The sequence below is a fragment of the Erigeron canadensis genome, chromosome 2 (assembly GCF_010389155.1).
Source record: "Erigeron canadensis isolate Cc75 chromosome 2, C_canadensis_v1, whole genome shotgun sequence".
In the NCBI taxonomy this organism is placed as follows: domain Eukaryota; kingdom Viridiplantae; phylum Streptophyta; class Magnoliopsida; order Asterales; family Asteraceae; genus Erigeron; species Erigeron canadensis.
In genome coordinates, this window is record NC_057762.1 from 35,317,777 (window position 1) to 35,341,397 (window position 23,621).

General features: G+C 31.3%; 3 protein-coding genes and 1 non-coding gene across 5 annotated transcripts; 3 read left to right on the forward strand and 1 right to left on the reverse strand.

Moving 5' to 3' along the window:
• The first annotated feature begins 5,758 nt into the window (after positions 1-5,758).
• Positions 5,759-11,738, forward strand: LOC122586782 (prostamide/prostaglandin F synthase). 2 transcript variants are annotated; one of them, XM_043758769.1, is made up of 8 exons: positions 5,759-6,139; positions 6,597-6,643; positions 7,060-7,174; positions 7,284-7,328; positions 7,682-7,741; positions 7,843-7,944; positions 8,037-8,182; positions 11,411-11,738. In XM_043758769.1, exons 1-7 carry the CDS (start codon positions 5,858-5,860, stop codon positions 8,154-8,156), a joined length of 771 nt encoding a protein of 256 aa, XP_043614704.1. In that variant the 5' UTR covers positions 5,759-5,857; the 3' UTR covers positions 8,157-8,182; positions 11,411-11,738. The 2 variants fall into 2 exon arrangements, with proteins under 2 accessions (XP_043614704.1, XP_043614702.1); XM_043758767.1 differs by lacking the exon at positions 11,411-11,738 and having other exon boundaries at positions 8,037-8,313.
• Positions 11,739-13,439: 1,701 nt separating this feature from the next.
• On the forward strand, positions 13,440-16,386 carry LOC122586780 (AP2-like ethylene-responsive transcription factor AIL1). Its single transcript, XM_043758765.1, has 9 exons — positions 13,440-13,770; positions 13,994-14,516; positions 14,713-14,795; positions 14,916-14,924; positions 15,019-15,107; positions 15,192-15,265; positions 15,383-15,433; positions 15,602-15,678; positions 15,771-16,386. Exons 1-9 carry the CDS (start codon positions 13,440-13,442, stop codon positions 16,142-16,144), a joined length of 1,611 nt encoding a protein of 536 aa, XP_043614700.1. The 3' UTR covers positions 16,145-16,386.
• An 873-nt stretch (positions 16,387-17,259) lies between these two features.
• TRNAN-GUU lies at positions 17,260-17,333 on the reverse strand. The gene has a single exon. It is a non-coding gene; the product is annotated as a tRNA-Asn (tRNA).
• Positions 17,334-21,199: 3,866 nt separating this feature from the next.
• Positions 21,200-22,299, forward strand: LOC122586781 (receptor-like protein 44). Its single transcript, XM_043758766.1, has one exon. The coding sequence runs from the start codon at positions 21,353-21,355 to the stop codon at positions 22,181-22,183; it is 831 nt and encodes a 276-aa protein (XP_043614701.1). The 5' UTR covers positions 21,200-21,352; the 3' UTR covers positions 22,184-22,299.
• Positions 22,300-23,621: the final 1,322 nt, after the last annotated feature.

Sequence of the window (23,621 nt, forward strand, 5' to 3'; positions counted from 1 at the left end):
GAGAAGACAAAGTTTGGGATGAAAGAGGGCCAAACTCAAAATAAAAAATTTATAAACTTGTAAGATATATCATGAAATTGATCATTGTGTAGTTCCCTTTGTAAGAATTGGGAGATTCAAGTTCAAGATATCATTGTAGTGAAGTTCACTTTGTAAGAAATTTGGAAAGAGTACTTGTAGTTTAAAGGTTTGACAAGATATACACTTTTGTAGTTCATATGTATGTTGCATATGATACTTCTTTCATCACTTTTGTTTTGTCTAAGATATATACTCGTATTTGTCTTGGATATGTTTTTTATTTATAACGTATTAGTTGATATTCCATTTTAAATTTAGATAATAGAAAGTATAATGAGTTAAAGCATCATTGGATTATCCATTATGGTGAATAATTACAATAATCTGTTATATAAACGTGAGAAATTGAAAAGGACAAAAGAGAAAAATATATATACACTACTTAATTTCTAGAAAGAAATTAATTCTTTTAGTTTAAGAATTTAATTCTTTTAGTTTGAGTTTTGTTAACCGAAACCTTAATAGCTATCATTAAATTACATTAAATAGTTGTATAGTTATTATAAAATTCAATGGTAACTTTTGATATGAAAATGTCCAGTTTTTTTATACACGGTAAGTTGAATTTACAACTTTATAAGCCTTGAACAAGTTTAAAGAAAAAATAACGATAAATCAAACTAAAAGTTAACCTAACTATAAAATGATGATATTTGTAGATTTCAAGAGATAAGATTGACAAAGAGACATAATGAAATCTACATGTCAAGTTAAGGTTTTAGGTAAATCGTTATGACAATGAGTTAAATTGATTTAATTATTTTTTTTTTAAACAAAAGTACTTTTAAACATGACCCTAAACCTTAGTCATCCTTTACTGACTTGAACTCAGATCCACTCAAAACTACCTAATTAATCACCTTGAACTCTGAACAATCACACTCGTGTTTGAAGTTAAGATAAGTCTCCTCTCAAAATCGTCGTTATAATCTTTGTGTAGAAACCATGTCGATCCATTCATGGTTTCGCAAGACCATGCCAAAAACCGGCGTGGTTTTCTTTCACCATACCAAAAATTTTACTCTACTAATTAAGAGTGCTGCAATATATCATTTAGAGTAAATGACTCAAGCTCTTCGTTTTAGAATGTATGAAGATAAATACATTGCATAGAAAGTTATTTGTAATACATTCATAATATTATTGTTGAATGTATTTCGAAGGGGGTAAAATACTTCACTGGTTAAGATGCAAATACTAACGGGAGTTTTCTTTAATATAGAAGGGTTGTTAAGTAATTTAATTTTGTAAAAGGGGAGCTTATGTCATTTTTAGTTGAATAAAATTATAGCTATCACAAACTTTTATAGAAATTGATTTCTATGCTTGTCTGCCTATATCTTATCCATGTTGAATGCATATTTCACATTTTTGGAGAAATTTGGTTAATACGTTTTTTTTAAGAGTTCCCAGCTTCATAAACAATTGCCTATGAGCTTGAAAGAGTTTAACGTGTTAGAATTATTAAATATAAGTGCGTATAATGGAAATCTTATATCAACCATTTTTGTTTTCCAAAATATATATTTCTTAAAGTACAAATATTTATACACAATGTAATTGTTTATTGCATGATAAAATAAAAAAATAAATGTTTATAATTCATTATATATAGGCTTTTGCTAAACGTAGCCTTTACGGATACAATTAAGATGCATTATATAGTTATACACTTACTATAAAGTTCAAGAAGTGTGATTTTGGTATGAAAAATAAAAAATTTTTATGCGCGTTAAATGCATTTATAAGGACTGATTATAGCATTTTTCTTCATTTTAAAATGCTAAAAATTAACTATTATATACATTTTTAGATTTATTCAATAAACATTAATTATTTTTAATGATCTTATAGAAAACTTGGAGAATGCCCTAATCTTAAAAAAAAAAAAAAAATGATAAATCATCTTAAAGAATAGCCTAAAAAATCTCCTAAAACTATAAGAAAGTGACATGTATTATCCACTAATTCTCTTTCATAATCTTGTCACCTGATTTTTTTCACATGTCATCATCTCATGATTATGATCAAGGATCTTTAGGCTATTTAGTTAAAAGAATTAAATATTTTTCTTAAAAAAACTAACAATGCCTTGGGGCATTATTTGCAAATCCCATTTAGAAGCGAGTTACAAAAAATTAAAAGTAGATACTCACGCATAAACTTTATGTCAATATAAGATTAGTTTACTTGATATGAATTTTGTCTCTTGAGGTGAAATTCATATCACAATTCATAATGTAAAGTAATTTAGTTATTTTTTTTTAAAAAATAATTGGATTATTTCAGGTTTATCTTTGGCAATACTCGAATCTAAGACCTCTCATGAAAAGTGGCCACTGGGCTATTACCCATGGAAAATGATATTGGTACCATTTATTTTTATTAATGTACCACACATGTACAATGTTGGTTTGTACAGTCAGCTGTAAAACTTGTACTTTGTGGTATATTAATCAAAAACAATGGTAGGAATATCATTTCCCATTACCCAGTGGTTATTTTAAAAATATAATAAGTAGAAAAATTTACATAAAGTTCAACAATGTTGATTACTTTTCCAAATGGAAATGACCAATGTTTTGTATGAGTATCGATCAAGTATCAACATCAGGGACAATAGGTTATTACTCATTTACGTACGGAGTATAACTTATGCACATTACCTAATGTAATACTCGTAATATTCTATTACTTTTGACATTAAAAATTTTGGTATGTGTTATATGTAGTATGATATTTGATCAAAGTTATTTCAATACAACTAAATTAAAATTTAATTTATTCATATATTTTATATCAAATATTGTATAACATAAATAAAATAAAAACTAAGAGTTACTTTCAAAACATCAACAATACCTTTATTGTATATGTTTGCTTCAGAATATAATCAAATTGATTGACATTATAACATTACACATAGAAAAAAGGTACGCTAGAGAGGAATGGCGTTTCGTATGGGTGGGTCATGAATCATCAATATCATAAAATGGGTAATGGATGGAGTGTAGTAGGTTCCATGCATTCCCATCACCCATTAACCATCCTGAATATGATACTCAACGATTCCTGCTCATTCAAAGGAAACAAACTCCTACCAACTAACATGCTCCCTAAAGTTGGTGGCTATTTAACTCCCACATTAACAACTTCTTTGGTGTGTCACTTCACCCGTTTGTTATATCAATTATCAAGTACCTTTTTATTATTGTTTTTACCAAAAGACTCAAATATTGTGTTTTTTGAACATAGTGTATGCAACCAAATAGGGGTGTGTAGATGCCTTTCCAAAATAAAAAATCTATACTCCCTATATAAACAAACTACCCCTTCCTCTTAAATATTTTACCTTTAAATTCTCTATTTTACCCTTATAATTTACACTTTTTCAAACACTTTATTCCTGAACTTCCTAAAATACCCTTTAAGAAATCTTATGCATCTACATATCTATCATTCATTTTTTGAAATAGAGATGTTTGTGCGTTTAGGTAATGGATATTGTTGTATGTTGATGTTTACAAGTTGTTCACAATGTACATGTAGATTGAAATGAGTTTTTTTTTTCAATTTTATTTTAATCTTTATAACGCTGGTTTGATAAGGGTTAGTTGATGTAAAAGACAAGATCTTAGTTTAATTTCTATATTCGATTAAAATTATTAGCCGCATCACGTGTATTTCTATTCAATACAGCTCATTGTTTTTTGTTCATGATACCCCACATTTAACCGTCTTTCTTTTTCCACATGTGCCGCTGTAACGCGCGGGTATCCCTCTAGTATAAAAAATAGGGGTGTGTGGATGAGTCTGTTTGGATAGGTTTTTAGTTGAAACCAAATCAAAAACGATGAATTTTTTTTAATGGTTAGTTTTCGGAGGTTGTGTTATTAAACTAATGCTAAATAATTTTAGAGTATCAAGTAGTACTCAAACTAAAACGTTTAATTGTTACAAAAATAATTACTGTATTAATTCTACCTGTTGGTCTCTAATCATTATCTTAATTTAAAAAACTAATTAGGATTAACAAATTAAGGTTTCACCCCCCTTTTTGATTATGTGGTTCGACTTCTTTAAGAAACCCAATGATGTTTCGATTTTCATAAGTCTACTAGCTAGACTTGTGTGTGGGATTTGGTAGTTCGCGGTTGATAAACGTGGAGGTGCCTAGCAGCCATCGTCTGGAGCATTTATGCATGATCGTTTGCGTAATTACAATTTGGAGAATTCCTAATTTGGAGTCTTCTTTTTTAAATTTCACAATGTCGTTGTATCACAACATGGTAAATATTTTGACCCTCTTATGTAAGTTTTTCGTATTACATGTATGAGGATTTTGCTGTTGGGTTTTATTATTAGGAGGAATAGATATTTTATTTACTATTAATTATAGAAAAATGCTAAATGAGATCCTTAAGGCTTAATTTAAGGTGCATAAAAAATTTGTATTTTTTCATATCAAAAGCCTCATCCTGAATTTTATGGTAAATGTACAACTATTTAATACATTTTAACGAAATTTTCCAATGTATGTGTACGCAAATGATAACAAATGCGCAAATGATAACAAATGCTCCGGCCGATGATTGTTAGACACTTACAAAAACACGACTTGTGAACTATTAAAACCCAAACACAAATCTAGCTAATAGACTTATGAAAATCAAAACCCTTTTCGGGTTTCTTGAAGAACTGCACAAGAACAAAAGAAGGTGAAATGTTTGTTAATCATAATTGGGTTTTTACTAAAAAACCTAAATAACAAAAACCAAAACAATAAGTTTACTCATTTTTGAAACCATGGAGAAAAAGAAATGGACCGGACTTTATCAAATTTATTAATAATTAAATTATTTAATTGATTGAATATTTATAATATGTAGCTTAAGTTTATTAATAATTAAACTTTTTTAAAGTTTTAACAGTTTAATACTTTAACCACTAAGAAAGATTGTTTGCTGGGTTGCTGCAACGCGTTTGGGCCGATGTACATACCAAACCCACATTTAGAGATACCTCGGTAATCTTTTATATAAACTGGGCCATCTTAAAAGTGAAATCCTTATAGACTGGGCCATCTTTTTATATAAACTGCAACGCCTATATAGTTTGTTGTTTGAAGAGATATACATATATAATTATTTATAGAAATAGAAATAGAATAGTTGGAATCACCTATAGTGAATTTTTAATCATTTATTTCCATATTTTGAGATGAAAACTTTTTTAGATAATTCATTAGATTAAGAGTAACTGCATATATTTAATTTTCAAAAAATGTTAAATACATCCAAGACTGTATTTAATGTGCATAAATTTTTTTACCATCCATTGAATTTTATGATAAGTATACGACTATTTAATGCATTTTAACTACAATCTTTAGGGTTTTGTTTAGTAAAACTCTCTAATTGTTACATATGATGAGTCTAAGTGAGGTTTTTTTTAAAAATTTTGGGCGATAGGAGTTTCTCATCAAGGAAGTTAAAATGTGGAGGACTTTACCATTGTATGAAGATGTGTTTTCTGATATCGAATATTTACTTGTTAAAAAGAAACTAAAAAGAAAGAAAAAAAAATTAAAAAAAAAACATAAAATGGAAAAGTCAATGGAAATAATATTAGTGACTTTGATGGTTACACATCTCATATTCTCAATTACTATCGCGCTAGTGTTTATTTGTCCACCAGAAATGTATGTACTGATCACATTACTGGATCTTCTCTGTTTCGTGGTCTAACAAAAGTTCATAAAATTCCCATCGAAAAAATGGCAATACATATATCATCTTCGGTATCATTCTCACAGATTTTATCAAATTCAAACTTTAAATCTCCACCGTTGATATCTCCTCATCCATCCGTCTTGTCATCCAATACTAGTGCCATACGTTCACTTGTAAAGAGAAACAGTACTAGTGTGGTCATACCAAGAGCTGCTTCTTCAACTGCTACTTTTTCACCAGAAATAATAGATGGACTTGGAGATGTTAACATCTTTACTGCTTCCGGTGATTCTGTTATGTTCAACCAACTCTGGGATCAATCTCAGGTATATATATACACCCTTACTATACTATATATATAGTATTGTGATGACTATACAACCCATATTGTGATGCTTTGTGGTGTGCTTTACCCATCCTGTAAGTATGATGGATTTCAGGGCCTAAAGATTCTTGAAATAACCTTGTCCACATGACACATGAATGCAGCTCCCGAAATCTTAGTGTAAGACTGTAGGTGTTAAAAAAAAAAAAAAAAAAAAAAAAATTTATATCAGGCCTTAAACTTCATGAAAAATAAGGTCCCTTTTCGCATAGTTCGATGGTAATGTGGTATTTATTTCTTGCTCATATTGATGGTAGGGTGGTATATTCGTGCAACGAAAAGTAAAATTGGTTATCCATGATTCTTGCTGTTAACTGCACAATATTTTGTTTACTCTCCAAGTTTTCAAACTCTAGAATTTTGTTATTCTTTTGTAACCTTTTCTTTGTCATTTTCAGGGAATTGCTGTTGTTGCTCTACTGAGGCATTTTGGATGCCCTTGCTGGTAACCCGTTTACAGTTTGATTCCTTCATTTGTAAAGTAGACAATGCACATATCAAAATGGGATAAGTATCTTGAGATGTAACAAACTTTGAACGAATGTCGATAGTAGGAAATAACTAAAGTTGTGTGTATTGTATGTAAATAACTCGAAAATAATGTTTATTGTATGTAAGAAAATGTATTCAACCAATTAAAATCAGACAAGTGGCACCTCTATATGGTTGCCACGTATGTTTTCTTACATACAATAAACATTTTTTAAAGTTGTTTACATACAATACACACAACTTTAGTTATTTCCTACAATAGACATTCGTCCAAAGTTTGTTACATTTGGAATACTTATCCCTATCAAAATTGGTAAACATCAATCTAACTATGTCTCCATCTTTAATTTCATTTTGTAACACATATAGCTGGGAGCTTGCTTCAACTCTTAAAGAATCTATACCAAAATTTGAGTCTGCTGGTGTGAAGCTAATTGCTATCGGTATTGGTGAACCTGAGAAAGCTCAAATTTTTGCTGAAAGGGTATCCATTTCATCTTTTGTAGTTAATTCTGTTTTCAGCCCATTTGCTAAACTTATGATTTCTACCCTTTTCCTTAATGTAACATGGATTAGTTTTCCTATGGCCGCAGTTACCATTCCCATTGGATAGCCTCTATGCAGATCCAGAACGAAAGGTATTTTATATGAAATGGTAATCTCTTGTGTGTTCTCTTTGGCCGTTAGGGATATTTATAGCACAAACGTCCGCCTTTGTGGGCCTAAATGCCTAATAATGAAGCTATGGACTAATAACGAGAAATTATGTGTGTATTATACTAGTATAATAATAGCATATGCATTAGATCAGTCAATAGCTTTGTTATGAGTCCATTGTAGTGTTGGCCCATGGTAGGGCACCTTAATTTGTAGTATAACGATCTCTAATGGCTCATGAGCATACACGATTGAGAGATTACCCTTCAATATTTTAGTCTTTAATATTTGCAGTTTCTGTGTTTGAAACTTGAGTTTGTTTCTTTTATCTTAGGCGTATGATCTCTTGGGTTTGTATTATGGCATTGGACGAACATTTTTCAACCCTGCCAGTGTAATATCCCCTTTCCGTCATGTCGCTATAGTAGAAACTAGAGTGTTTGGCATTTCACATATATACGAAATTAGTGATATGTTTGAATGTTGTAACTACAGGCGAAGGTGTTATCAAAAGCGAGATTTGAGGCTCTGAAAAAAGCTACAAAGAATTATACGCTTGAAGTAACTCCAGATGATAGAGCAAGTGTTTTGCAACAGGTTTGATTTAAAACTATCCCAGCTATTGTGGTACTATTCAAAATTTCACTCTTATATTCTAGTTAATCGGTTAGTTATCAATTGGCTTGTAGGGAGGGATGTTTGTGTTTAAAGGTAAGGAGTTGTTGTATGCATGGAAGGACGAAGGCACAGGCGATCATGCCCCATTAGATGACATCTTCAATATATGCTGCAAAGTACCCGTTCCATGAACAACACAGTTATTCAACTTCCATAGGTTCGTGATGTTTGCAGTTTAATTATCAAGTTGTCCATGTATATATGTATAACTCAAATCCCCCCTTTTCTTAAAACAAGGATTCATACACCTATAGAAAACCATCATCCCAAATATTTACCCCAAGCTAATTGCCTAACATGGAATACTTTTTTGGTTTTTAAGCTATCAAACTACAATGCGTTCTGTGAGGCCTTAAAAATAATACACCATTGTAAACAACTGAATCAAATCATCTTGAATCCCATTGTCTAGTTCTATGCAGATATGTTCTAACAAACTGATACACAATAGATATTCTGTAGAGTGTCCCTGAGCACAAGTTCCTTTGGATTTCTTTATATCATACAAGTATCTACCATCTTTGGGACTGACTTATCAACTAACATTGTGTAGGCTCAAATCTTCTTTAAGACAAATATGTGTACTTAATACAAGGTTAAGGTGCAAGTTGTTAAGCTTAAGAGTAGAATTACAAAGTATTTCCTTAACGTTTCAGTTTCGTTGGTTTATCATAGGTGATGCCCTCATCCTTGATCAAATCATTTCCCCCCTCATATCATGGTTTGTAAATTCCTTGCATTCAGTATGTTATTAATAAAAAATTAATCCATACACATCGTCAAGTCGAAATCACACCTCTTGAATTCCACGGCTTCTAAACCATCCCATATCGACTCATGGTTATCTTAGGCTTCATGATAACTAGTTTCAACGAGTAATCTTGACACCTCTTTAATTCAATCCATCTAGGATTTAATCGATTTTTGCCGTTTTATTGACTCTTGAATGTACATTCTTACTAGATTTTTATATTTGGCCTACAAGGGAAGGGGAAGATACGTTGTCAAATGAACTTTTTACTTCTTTAACAGTTTCATGTCGTTCTGCAAGTTAATACAGTATTAGGCAAATAAGTCGCACATTTTTTATGAAGATTCAACCATCGCGACCTCATACACATCACATTGACATCTTGAAGAAGCGCCCAACTTTCCATTAACTATGGCACATAATTAATGTATGTAACCTGATTTCATCCGCTCTTATCCAATGATAGAATTTGCAGACATTTATTGGGAGATGAAATCATCATATCCATATTTTTGGAGGGGACATAATGTAAATTTTTCTATATCTACAGTACTATAATCTATACTACTCGAATGTTAAAAAGCAAATTTAGGATTTTATTGAATTTTAAGTATCAATTTTCAACATTAAATTTAAAATTTCAAACAATTTATCAAAATTAAAAACTTAACTTTAAACAATAAAAGAGGCCACTGATCAATTCTAAAAATATAAATGGGTATTACCATAAACTATCATAAAAAACCACTACCGTATACCACTATTATACTCAAACAATGTTTTCATTTCAACCTTTATTTGTTTTAAACTGATTAGCAACTCCCTTTATTGTCGTAAAATTAACACTACCTCTTTGTTACGGAAAAGAACAGCATTGCTCTTATTTGGTAATCGCCCTATTCATATAATGAACACATCTAGAAAGGGACATGACACCCGTATCACATATATTGATATATTTACCACATAGTATAAATTTTAAAATATACAGAGTACTGTAAAAGTTAGTAAATCATGTTTGTAATAAATAAAATCAAAAGTTATAATATGAATATCATTTCCTTTTTAAAAAAGGTAATGGTCTGATTGGTCTATTTTATGCATGGTAAAAAAAATGGTACAAAAATTACCTTCCTTTTAGTAAAGGTGTGTATGGTAAGAATGAAAGAATGAGTACTAAGAATTGTGCGTTTCATCATTAATTGGAAAATTCAAACTGGCTTGAACGTCGTTTTGTACCGTGAAAGTGCTATAACTGATAACTTCTAATTAGGTTTGGGGCTTAATGAGAATTGAGAAAGTATTGTGATCATTGTTTAATCATAACATCAAGTTTAATGTGATTGAATGCATAATCTTTGAAGTGAAAGTAGTTTTTTTTATATAAAATGTAATACTTGTAGATAAGTACAGAAAAAAAAATGTTGGTGTTTTGGGAGTAAAGGCAAGTTGAATTCAATATTTGGAGTATGTGAAATGTGAGGCAAAGTCATGTCATATTCATATTAGATTCTCCCTATCTCTCACCAAGTCTAGAATTGCAGAATTGGCTTCAGTGGCTTGAATCAAATTCACTTTAATGCTCATGACATGTCTCTTTCTTTTTTTCCACAAACCTCCCGGTTCACCAATTATCCAATCAATAATCATATTTCATGTTATTATTTTGGCCAATCAATATGCAAAGTTGTATTGGCTTGTAATTTTGTATACCACTTGTAATTGGTGTTATAAATGAACTGAACGAACAAAATCATGTTGGTTTAACTTCAGACGAATATATAAATGAAAACACGGACAAATTGTATCTGTGTTCTTCTATTTTTGGTTTGTCTAAATGTTAAACAAATATAAATGAACAAAAATAAAGATATACAACCAAAATACTTGTGGAAATCCATCAGGGTTCGAATCTCACTTTCTACATTTGTAGTAGTGGATTATTAGGGGGATCTCTAGAGTCCTGAGTTTCATCCTAGGCATGCGTGGTTCAGACAGCGCATACTGTCCAATTGGATGTCACTGTGGTGTTTCAAATGCTAACTGCTAACTACTAACTCGTTAAAAAATAATAATAAAAAAAAATTAGATTATACTTATAAATTTACCCCATCAATGATACGTTGATAATTCTTATACACTTCATATCATATATTGATTATAAATAAAATTGTATTCTTGATAAACATAATAAAATTGCATTCTTGATAAACATAACAAAAATGGACTACGTGGAAGTTCAACTTATATTATATTTATAAATAATGATATATATGCTTAATTAATATGCCTAAAAATAAGTCTACTTCATACATGTCATGTTTTCCACTCATTCTCTTTCATTATTTTTACCTTTAATTTTACCACATATCTTAATCTCTCTTTTATACAAATCTTTAGGGATACAAATTAATCACATAAATTATTTTCCTATATTTATCTTTGAATAAAGTGGAAGTTGAAAATGAGGCCTTAGTTTTGGATAATACTAGTAACATTTTTTTGACTTTGACCAATGTCCAATTGACTATTTTGGTAATTCCTGTTTACATCTATGCACTGAACTAGACCTATAGAAATGTGGAAAATAAACTAGACTAGACATGACTTAACTCTGTTTGGTATTTTCTCCAGGCAAGCAAACAGCAGGCAGCCACAATTAGCGACTGTGTAGGAACTTGTCATCAACCTGCATCCTATATATGAACCCTATAATGGTGTGTGACTATATAGCAAAAGGTACTACTAGCCTACAACACCAGATGCTGCTGCCTCAAGTGACCAACAGGACTCTTTTGTCTTGTTGCCTGCGTGCAAATCTATCGTAATCTACTCGTAATATCCTACCATATCTATACTACATTTTCAATTTTTTTGACTTAATTTCGTCGGCTTTAATTTGTTTAAACAATTACTGTTTGTTCAAAATATCTTGCAAATAATTGGGTTTCATTTTCTCTGAGACTGTGGTGTTTGGCATGTATATATCAAAAAAGTTAAGTATGCAAATCACTACTCGTGTCTTATTATGTGAGAAATAAAATGTGTATATCTTTCTTATTTTCGGTATCACTTGAACCTTTAAATTGAGGGATTGCAAAAGGGAGCCCCCCGTGAACATGTCTTTTTTACTGCGAATCGTTTAGCAATCGGTGCCACAAGCCCACAACAAATAATTATTTAGGCTATCTTCAATGCTAAGGGCATTTTAGGCGTCCTTGAGCTGCCATATCATATCCCTACAAATCCTTATCCTACAAATCTTTCAAATCTTATAATATTATCTCTAACCATGCAAACATCCTTACATATCTTTTTATCTCCGCTAAAAATAAAAAATATATTAGGTACCCTTAGGTAAAGACATTATTCAAAAAATCTTTAGTTTTGGACAAAATTCAATAGCAAAGAATATCCAAAAACAGGTAGGAAAACCAAGGGTACCCATTCGAGATATTTAGGTAAAGATTGTTACTAAAACTATTTCCAAAAATGAATTAAGTATACTATAAGTTGCATGCATAAAACATTTACCTTATAGATGAAACATCAATATCTATCCATCCATCACATAAAGTAAAAGAGAAAAGAGATGAGAGTAAAGAGAAAAAAAATAAATAAATAAAAGCAAAAGATCAAGTCTTTCTCAAACACAGATCCCTATGCAATGCTGGAAGGATTCCCAACATTGTTTGCTGTAAACTCATTCTTTTTGTTTTAAGTTTGAAGAAACTAATTTGCTTTGTTTCCCCTTTACCAATCTTTTCATAGATAAAGACTAGTATATGCAGATTTTACGAATTCTTGAATATATACGTATATACACACATAAGGTTTAAATAATTATCAGATATTTTGATCTAAAAATTAGAAAAGTATTAATATTTTTTTCCTACATTAATTACATCTTAATTTTTTTCCATAACCATAACCCTTTTCATTTTCTACTCCAAAATGTTTTATTTTTTTTTATATGTTAAAAATGCTTTCCTGAACATATCCATTGTTTAAAATTATCGTAAGAGGGTTGTTTTTCCCCATATCTTATATTAAACGATATGAAAAATGATAGATTTTTTTAAAAAATTAGCATGAAAAATTAATTTATGGAGCTAGTAAGGGTTTTCCCTGTAAGGTATTTTATATAGACATTTCTTATTCGAATGAGCACTCTACCGCGAACCTGGTTAAGATAACATATGTTAGACTTCCACTGTAGAATCGAGGTTTTAAATGAAATTCACCTTTTAAAAAAATTAAATTCCGCTTGTCATGTATCAAATTTTTAAAAACTATTAGGTCGATTATAAAAGGATATACTATCATTTTACACACAATACATATACACACATCTATAGATAATCATTTTCCATATGTATATAACATGTAAAGAAAATAACTATGTAACATATAGATTCTGTTTTCTAATTACCCTGCAACTAGAAAACAACAAAAAGATAGACTCTTGATTTCTTCCCTCCCTCTCCAACCCCACCCCATCCCCACCTCATTTGTTATTAGTTTCAAATATGGTGAAAAACATAGTATCATAAGTTTACTACTATATACCACCAATCATTAAAAAAATATATTCAAAACTTGAATATATATTTGTGCTACATTCTTTACTTTCTTCTTTTTATCTTGATAGTGAGTTTGAATAATGAAGTCTCCTATGGCTAGTAACAACAATGATGACAACAATGAGAATAACAAAAACAGTGATAATAATAATAATAATAATAATAATAACTGGTTGGGGTTCACTCTTTCTCCTCACTGCCCTGATCAAGCTGCTGCTGCTCAAACATCTCCTTCAAATGCCATAACTCTATTCACACTTCCTTCTCATTTCAACTACCAAAATATGTACTATGGTGGTGTTGAAGAAGGTGTTAATGGTGGTGGGCTATACTCTGCCTTTCCCATTATGCCCCTTAAATCTGATGGTTCACTTTGCTTAATGGATACCATCACCAGGTCACAAGCACAAGGTCTCTTTTTTCTTCTCCTTTGTACTTATTTTTTTAGGGTGTGTTTATTTAGCTTTATTTTTTTGCTTATAAGCTTATATATCTTTAATTCTAAGTCATGACAAAGCCTATATGACAATATGCAAAAGAAATGATCCCACAAAAAAAATAAGCCAAAATATGACAATATGTTAATTTTTTGCACTTTTGCTTAAAATGTTCTAATGGTATGTTTTCTTTTTAGGAATGGTTACACAAACAACACCAAAACTTGAAAACTTTTTTGGGGGTGTAACAATGGGGACCTCTGATTTAGATACTAGTACAATGTACTCCCACCAAACCATTGAAAATCATCACAACAATATTAGGCCACAAATCTACCAAATTCAACCTCAACATTACCAAGATTGTTATGAAATGTACCAAGAAGAAGCCAAGCATTCTGCAGATACTACAGGTGGTCTTTACTTGCCAACTAATGGAGAAAATTGGATTTCAAATAACTATCATTCTACTGGTGAAAGTGGGTGTTTACAGTCACTAAATCTGTCAATGAGCCCTGGCTGTTCACAATCAAGCTCATGTGTCACTATATCACATCATCAGCAAATTGTCCCTGCTGCTGCTACTAATGTCACTGAAAATATTGCTATGGAAACAAAGAAAAGAGGGTCTGAAAAAGTGAATCAAATCAAGAAGGTTGTTCATAGGAAATCTATAGATACATTTGGTCAAAGAACATCTCAGTATAGGGGTGTCACCAGGTTCAAATTCTTATTTCTTTCTAGTACTTAGCTTTTTTATTTTCTTAACCATAGTCCGGGTTATGGCTAAAATACATAAAATGCTGTACATAAAATTTGCAACATGATACTGCCTGTTAATTACTATGGTTAGTGAAATTATTTTTATTTTTGTAAATGTGAGATGAGAATGTTTCTGAATCTTTATATACATTAGGCATAGATGGACAGGTAGATATGAAGCTCATTTATGGGACAACACTTGCAAAAAAGAAGGCCAGACCAGGAAGGGAAGACAAGGTAATAACAAGTGTTGACTTTTCTTTTTTGGCATTTTGTTTATTTTGACTAATCATCATTCTTCAATTTCTTACCAATTTTCTTGTTTTTGTTTCATGGACTGTAAAATCTTTGCTTCAGTTTATCTGGGTAAGTATCCATTTATAGTTTTAGCTACAAAGTGTTCGACTTTATTCTACATAATAAGATTGCCTAATAATGAGTACTTCATGTTTACCTTTAGGTGGTTATGATATGGAAGAGAAGGCTGCTAGAAGTTATGACTTGGCAGCACTTAAGTATTGGGGACCTTCAACTCATATTAACTTTCCGGTATCATATCAATACCAAACTATATAGCATTCGTGTTTCTCCGTTGAAATCGAGCCGATATTAACATCCATATTGTAAACTTAGTTGGAAGATTATGAATTAGAACTTGAAGAAATGAAGAACATGTCCAGACAAGAATTTGTTGCTCATTTGAGAAGGTACTTTTTTAAAAAATTACTAATAATTTGCTAACTTTGAAAATTTTAATAAGCTATATGATATATTACAGTAATAACTTTGTGAAATATAATGTTGCTTTCTTAAATGATATTCAGGAGAAGCAGTGGCTTTTCTAGAGGTGCTTCTATTTACAGAGGAGTAACAAGGTCCAACATTTGTTCTTTTTTACATTTATAAGTTCCTCAAGAAATATACTTATTGATATTTTATATAATAAATATAAGTTTGTGATTTTCTTTTTTACATTTATAAGTTCCTCAAGAAATATACTTATTGATATTTTATATAATAAATATAAGTTTGTGATTTTGCAGACACCATCAACATGGCAGATGGCAAGCTCGGATTGGTCGTGTAGCCGGGAACAAAGATCTCTATCTAGGCACATTTAGTAAGTGTCTTGGTTATAAATACGGACTGATAGTTTAAGATGTTTGATTAAGAGTCTAACAAACATTTTTAAAATCCGAAATACTATTTCAGGCACTCAAGAGGATGCTGCTGAGGCATATGATGTGGCTGCAATCAAATTTCGTGGTCTAAATGCTGTAACGAACTTTGATATATCGAGATACAATGTGGAAAAGATCATTGAAAGCAATACCCTTCTAGCCGGGGAAGAAGCAAGGCGAACCAAAGTCACAGACCCCACAAACCATGACATACCGAACCAACTTCAAGCCATTCCGGATGAAGACACTACTAACGAATGTGGCTCACAATTACAAGATAGCCCCAAAAGGAACAACAATCTTCCAATGGTTCTTGGGAATACATGGATCCCACCATCAATGGAACTAGCAACCACCCAATTGAAGTCACATGTTCCAATTTTTGCTTCATGGTCAGATGCATAGTATGAACCACTGTGGTTGGGTACTTTTTTCTTGCATCATTTTGGGTTTTAACTTGTGGGTGTTTTCTTTGCTTTTTTGCTTTTTTTTGGAATGGGAAGGCTAGTTTGGGTATTTTGTAGGATATTGTAGCTGTAGGGAAACTAAAAGTATTCAAACCCATGAAAAACCATTTTGATTGTAATGGAAAAGAAAAGCAAATGCAAGAAAAAGTTGAAAGGAAAAAATGATGAAAGTAGGTTGATGACAGAATGATCCTTTGACCATATTATATGACTACTTAAATTAGCTAATCTTTGTCATTATGGCACTACTTAATATAATGACTTTGATTTAGGTAGTTTGTTGAATCTTGTACTGTAGTTTATCTTTTATAGCATGTCCCTCATAAAAAAAATGAGGGAAAACACTTTACACCAGAAATTCCAAATCATTGCTTATTTCTAGATAATTTGCCATAAACATATAAACTTACTCCGCTTGTCATTAGGCATCCTATTTGGTATACATTATAAACCTCTCAGGGTAATCAATACGAGGGTGCATTATGAAATCTTCAGATGATCAGTGAACAAGACCAATACTTTGACAACACGGTCATCTTACGCAACGAAGGTTCATGCTATTCAGAAATGCTTCCGACGCTCTAAGTTCTAACCTAACCATTCCATATTAGCTAGCACGGATCAAGATAGAATGGGTATTGGGGTGACAATCAACATTCGACCTGATAGAGAAAAACTGCTAAGATATTGGGCTTTGCATCTTAATTTTTATGGGCTTATTTCACTTCTAAGAATATGAACATCGAGTTAAAGTTGGATGGTATGTGGTGTGCCATATAATTTGTGTAAATATTCGTTTGAAAATCATTTTGTGTTGATATTATTTTTTTGAATAATAAGCTACAAATTTGTTTAATATGTATGATGAAAAGTAATTTACGTATCTACCTTAATAGTTATATCTAACATAAAAGTGAAAATTCCATGTACATCCATCCTTTCATTTGTAACAGGCTTTTCAAGGAACAAGCGTATACAGTTAATTATTTTGATGAAGTAATAAGGCCCGAGTCACTGAACACTTGTAGAAAAACTTTATTACAATAAAAAAATCGCTAGAAGGAGGGCTTGAACCTCCGACCTTGTGGTTAACAGCCACACGCTCTAACCAACTGAGCTATTCCAGCTGCTTGTTTTCTTTTCAAGGTTTATTATAATCTAACAAAGTTTTATTACTGTAGTTTTCATAAGAAAATACCAGTTTTTAGCTTTCACTCGAATGATTATCATGTTGTACCTGAACATGGATATATACTATAATAACTTAGCTACTATATTCTATACATACAAAAATACCCTAGATTAATATTTATAATTAGTCATAATATCTATAAGGATGATTACTAATAATAGTTTTATAGAAAAACCACTAGAGTTTACCATAAGACGTTATACATGCAATTACCAGTGCCGTCTCATGGATTTTAAAGGCCCTGCACTGCATTATTTATAAGGACCTTTATCCATATCATTTACGTATTCTCTCATTTTATAGAATAAAAAAAAATACCTTTTATAATTAGCAATTCCAAACAGAAACACAATATCACATTGTAATCGTTAGGTATTATGATATGAATATTTAATACTAGCAAAAGAAAATTGAACTTTTGGACCCTTAAACAAAATTAGGCCCTATTCGTTTGAACATGTTGAACACCCTCAAATCCGGCTCTCGCAATTACCAAATATTAAGAAGAAAAAGTGACAATGAACCATCTCGCTTAAAGTTGTATCCTTGATGATATGTAGGATTAAATTACTTGGACGCTCGCAAATTGATTCGTGTTCGTGTATTATATTAAAGAGTAAATTACACTTTTTGTCCCTGAAGTTTGCACGTTTTTCACTTTTCGTCCCTTAAGTGAAAAAATTACAATTTTGACCTTAAAGTTGGCAGATTTTTTCAATCATCGTCCCTCGTCAAACGTCGTTAAGTTCTAGTCGTTAAGTCGAACACGTGCAAAACACGTGAGGGACTGAAACTACAAAAAATGACAAGTTCAGAGACAAAAACTGAAATTTACTTTTCAGTTGTCATCATCTTCGTCTTTTCCGGCTGACTTTCGTCGAAAAGTTTGTCGGAAAACTTAGAATACCGATATCTCACTCGTTTCTTCGAATTAGACCACGAAACCACCACCAAACTTCTCAAAATTAATTTCCGCACGAATCCTAACAAAAAAAAAATCTTAAAATGCCGATATTTCATGAAATGTAAATAAAAAGCATCGTAAATGTAATTGTAACCAAGACTCAGTTGACCAAAAAACTCAACAAACTAGATTGGAACTTGTACGAACTGGAAACTTTGAGTGCGAATAACTTATAACCGAAACGAGATCCAATGAATCGGTTGTCACACCCGAATTCTTTGTACCTCAATCTACTAATCTAACTATTGTAACAACTTAATAACCTTAACGATTGACCAGTAAACTATATCGAAAACCTTACGATGAAACTAACATCTAAGTAAACCGCCAAAAATGAAAGGTAACGAATCACTATGAAACTTAACACAATACTAGATGAATCAATAGTAAACTTGTAACAACTTTCAGAATGAGATTTCGACGTAAGGATTTCACGAACAACGGATTTAAAGTTTCTATACAAAATATAAAACAAGAGCTATAATCAACCAAATGACGAACTGTAAATTGCTTTGAACTTCTATTACATAAACTAAGAATCAGGTGACGATGATCGAAATTTTTGATCTGAAATATTTGAGTTGCAGGGGCATGTCAGGCCTCCTGGTCCTTTTGTCCCTCTTTATATATATTTTTAATTTTTTTATCTTATGTCTTTACCTCATTGACAAAAACCGAACCCACATGAAGGTCTCTCCCCATTTTGTACTTTTCTTTTTGGTTCAGAGCTTATGGAATAATAAATGAGACACACGATTGGTGTCTTAGTTAGGAGCACATACACCTAATCCAACATGGACTTATTTGCGAAAACAAAGAATGCATTCTTGGAAAAAGCTAAATCATATAAAAATATTGCTCAAAATCCATGTTATGGGTATTTTGAGTTTTCCGGCAAGTATTGAATCTGAAATCTTTTTGTTAGGATTCGTGCGGAAATTAACTTTCCAACAAAAGTCAACCGGAGAAGATGAAGATGATGACAACAGAAAATTAAATTTCAGTTTTCGTCCCTGAACTTGTCCTTTTTTGCAGTTTCAGTCCCTCACGTGTGTTGCACGTGTCCGACTTAACGGCTGAAACTTAACGACGTTTGGCGAGGGACGATGATTGAAAAAATCTGCCAGTTTTAAGGTCAAAATTGTAATTTTTTCACTTAAAGGACGAAAAGTGAAAAACGTGTCAACTTTAAGGACGAAAAGTGTAATTTATTCTATATTAAATAATGAACATAAACATGAAAAATCTGTTCGTTTTATTAAATAAAAAAAAAAAATAGATATATATAACTCTCGTTCTTTTATAAAAGTGTTTGCATGTATGTATGTACATTTTTCATTTTAATCCATATTGGTAGGATTTCAAGTCATTGGGCTATCTCCAATGGAGTGTCTTTAGGTGCCCTTGGATATTCTTTATCGTTGAAGCTTGTTCAAAATTGAGGATTTTTTTAAGGATGTCATTACCTAAGGGCATGTCCTTACTTATCCTTACCTAATATATTTTTATTTTTAGTGGAGATAAAATGATATGTAAAGATGTTTGTATGGTTGAAAATAAATTATAAGATATGAAGGATTTGTAAGGATGTATAAGGATTTGTAAGGATATGATGTGACAACGTTGAAAATAGCCTTAATATAAATTTAAAATTTTAGTTTAACTTTTAAATTCCTCTCCCTTTTTATTTTCTACTTTTAACTTAACTTTTAATTTTATAGTCTATACAATGTGTACAAGAGACAATATACAGTTTAATATGGTCTATTTGTGATTAATCAATGGTTTCCATTGTTTAATGGCTTACCTCTAGGAGTAGTTGCAATTTTAATAGTTTAGAATACAATAACTTTAAAATTAATTTTGATAATACTCTTAATTAAGGACCAAGTTCTTAGCTACATTACACATATTGAAGGTTGACGTAGCATTATGTCAAACAATATGAAGCTTTAAAATACATTTTAATTTTGTATGTTATCATGATTAATGATGCACAATTAATTTTGTATATTATCATGATTTATGATGCACAATAATCTTTAATTAAAAAGATAATTATTTTATTTTATCTTAATAATTATTTTAGTTTAACTATAACCTAAATATGATATATCTACTATATCTACTATATATATATATATAAAGAGTATTGAATTTCTTAAATTCAACATTTTTTTTTCTTTCTAAAATACCCCTATTTAAACATAATACCTTTATATACCATCCTTTCCCCCATTCTCTCTAATCATTACACACTCTCATCGACTTTCTATCACCCTCTTCCGTCGCTGCTTTCCTTCTCCACTCCTACCTCGCTCTCCACCACCGCCTCCCTTTTATATTGTCGTCACTTTCTAGCCGCTGCAACGCGCGGGCACTATGCTCGTCTACTATATAAGGGTAATGATAAACTTATAACACAATTTATCCACTGCAACAATAATTATTTAAAATAGTTATATTATGCATTATCATACTCTTATATGTTGTAAATGAGTTAAACGTGCGGTAGATTCGTCACTATTCATAGTATAAAATAGATTAAATTAGTTAATTAAAATATATAAAATATGAAAAATAATAATTTTTCGTAGCAAATAATCTAATAATCTTCCTAAAAGTTTTAAATCAAATAAGTATATTCCATTTAATCTTATCTTTTAATTCCATCCAGTGTCATTAAAAAAAATTTTAGAAGAACTTTTTGAATAATTAGATAAGCGAATTAATCATTTTCTATAAGATATAGCCGCGTACAAGATAAGATAATATAAAACAAAAACAAAAACAAAAACTTTATTTTCCATAAGAAAAAACCAAATTATAACAATCTTTTTCATTGTTGGGTTTGCACCAAACACAATACTTTTAGTGCTCTTCCATAACTTCACACCCTCAATGGCCCAAACCTCTCAACATTAACACCATCACCACCATCAATTCATCCATTTTCTTAACATGCGCACTAGCCATCTACCACCCCAAACATGCGCATTTCCACTTCATTCATTCCCATCTTCTTACTAACATGCACCACTTTCTTTGCACCATCTTCACAAGATCCAAAAGATGAAACTTGTTTAACTCATTTATTCCAATCTTTAAGTGATCCAAACAACAATCTTCACAATTGGTCCATACCCACTTTTTCAAACCCATGTTCTGACTTCAACTCAAACCTAGCCGGAGCCACTTGTAACAATGGCCGGATTTACAAACTTTCACTCCAAAACTTAAATCTTGCTGGACCCATTTCACCCTTTATCTCAAATTGCACAAATTTACAATCTTTAGACCTTTCTAATAACTCTTTAACTGGTCCTATTCCAAATGAGCTTCAATATTTAGTCAACTTAGCTGTACTAAATCTTTCTGTTAACCATTTGACCTCTGTTATCCCTCCCTCACTTGCCATGTGTAATTACTTAAATGTTATTGACTTACATGACAACAGACTAACCGGGTCAATCCCAGCCCAGATTGGGGCATTGGCCCGGTTGTCTGTTTTCGATGTTTCAAATAATAAACTGTCTGGTCCGGTTCCTGCTAGTCTTGGGAACCGGACCGGCAGTTTAAACAGGTTTAATGTGAGCTCTTTTTTGGGTAATAAAGATCTTTATGGGTACCCTTTAAGTGGGGCTAGAAATAAAGGGTTATCTGTGTTAGTGATTGTTGGGATTGGATTAGCAAGTGGATTATTGAGCTTGGTTTTGAGTTTTACTGTGGTTTGTGTTTGGTTAAGATCTGTTGAAAATAAAAGAGCTGCTGCTGATGATGATCAACAAGGCAAGGTTCCTCAACTAATGCCTGATTATTGATTTTGGAGATTGATTTAATTAAATCTTGTATTAATTAGCCTTTTTTCTTGTTTACTATGTGTATTATTATGTTATTACGTTAATTTGATCTTTTTGGACAGAGTTATTTCTGGGAATTGTTTAATTTTATTTTCTTGATGATCCAACAAAACAAGGTTATATATTTTTGGTTGGATAATGGAGTTGTAGAAATTGTTTTTCAGCATGCAAGATGTTAATAACAGTGTTATGTAATTAGTTTTCTCATATTTGATCGAGCCTAAAATACGAGTACTAGTTATTGGCTTGGTTCCTGTTATTGAACAAATTTCTTTATGTGTATTTAAAATGTATATCCTTGATAAGCCAACAAGAAAACATTGGATCTTTGTGATGGAAAATTCGGATGTACAAAAGTATCAAATAAACCCAAATTTGTGTATAATGGTTAACTTTTACAATTGATATTATTGGACAAAAATCTTGATGGGTTTTTTTTATTTATTTTGAATTTCGAGGTAACCAAAAAAAAAAAAGACAAAGTTATCATAATTATTGATTACTTCCTAAGGCACTTCGAGGTAACTCATTTCTTCTCCCTTCTTCCACTATTTATTAGGTTTTTTCTTTCTCATTCTTCTCCTATTCTTCCACTCACGAAATCAAAAACGGGCCCACACACAGCCTTAAACGTGCGTTCAAGTTTAAGAGAAACCCCTCAGACGCCATGGAAGACACAGCCATGCTAATAGCATCTAAGGCCGGGCCGGCATCAGATGGGGTCAGACGCAACCTTAGACCCGCTATAAAGATAGGCCTTACAAAAGAAAAGAAAAAGTTATACCATATATTCTACAATTCAGTAATACGAGTATAAAACTAAGATAAATGTATCAAAATATTGGATAGTATATCGCCTCTCAGAAAAAAGCTTGTAATTGAGATGTGGAAAGTGTCAATAATCTAATTTTAAAATTATTTATTTTGCCTAAAATAATTATAATATCATTTTTCTCTTATCAAATTTCAACCATTTATTTTTTTTCACTCTTTTTCATAAATCATTTTATTTTTTTAATTCATTTAAAATCTTTTATCTCAAAAATCGTATATCGATAGGTTATAAAAATTATACGGGTATTCTTAAAATTTCATGCTCTTTCATTAGAGAGGTCATTCGATATATTTTCGACGAATTTTTAAATCAAAGGGCAGAGTCTGTACGGCTAAGGACAGAGTCCGTCAGGTAGATTACCCATCACCGTCACCGTCATTACATCACCACCCCGCTATCACCTCCATCACCGCCGCAATGGTCGGATACCTTTCTCTCGTAAACTATAAAGCAAATAGCTTTGTCTAAATTTTAAGTTTCAATATTTACTTCCCAAACTGCTCATTCTATCTATTATATATTTACCTAAAATAACTATAATACCCTTTCTCCTCAAATCTCAAC

Excerpts from the sequence above, each read along its gene's own strand:
- LOC122586782 (XM_043758769.1), top strand. The coding sequence starts at position 5,858 with ATGGCAATACATATATCATCTTCGGTATCATTCTCACAGATTTTATCA. Across the intron at positions 6,140-6,596 it reads AACTCTGGGATCAATCTCAG|GGAATTGCTGTTGTTGCTCT; the intron begins GTATATATATAC and ends TGTCATTTTCAG. Across the intron at positions 7,742-7,842 it reads CATTTTTCAACCCTGCCAGT|GCGAAGGTGTTATCAAAAGC; the intron begins GTAATATCCCCT and ends TTGTAACTACAG.
- LOC122586780 (XM_043758765.1), top strand. The coding sequence starts at position 13,440 with ATGAAGTCTCCTATGGCTAGTAACAACAATGATGACAACAATGAGAAT. Across the intron at positions 13,771-13,993 it reads CACCAGGTCACAAGCACAAG|GAATGGTTACACAAACAACA; the intron begins GTCTCTTTTTTC and ends TTTTCTTTTTAG. Across the intron at positions 15,679-15,770 it reads TCTCTATCTAGGCACATTTA|GCACTCAAGAGGATGCTGCT; the intron begins GTAAGTGTCTTG and ends ATACTATTTCAG.
- LOC122586781 (XM_043758766.1), top strand. The coding sequence starts at position 21,353 with ATGCGCATTTCCACTTCATTCATTCCCATCTTCTTACTAACATGCACC.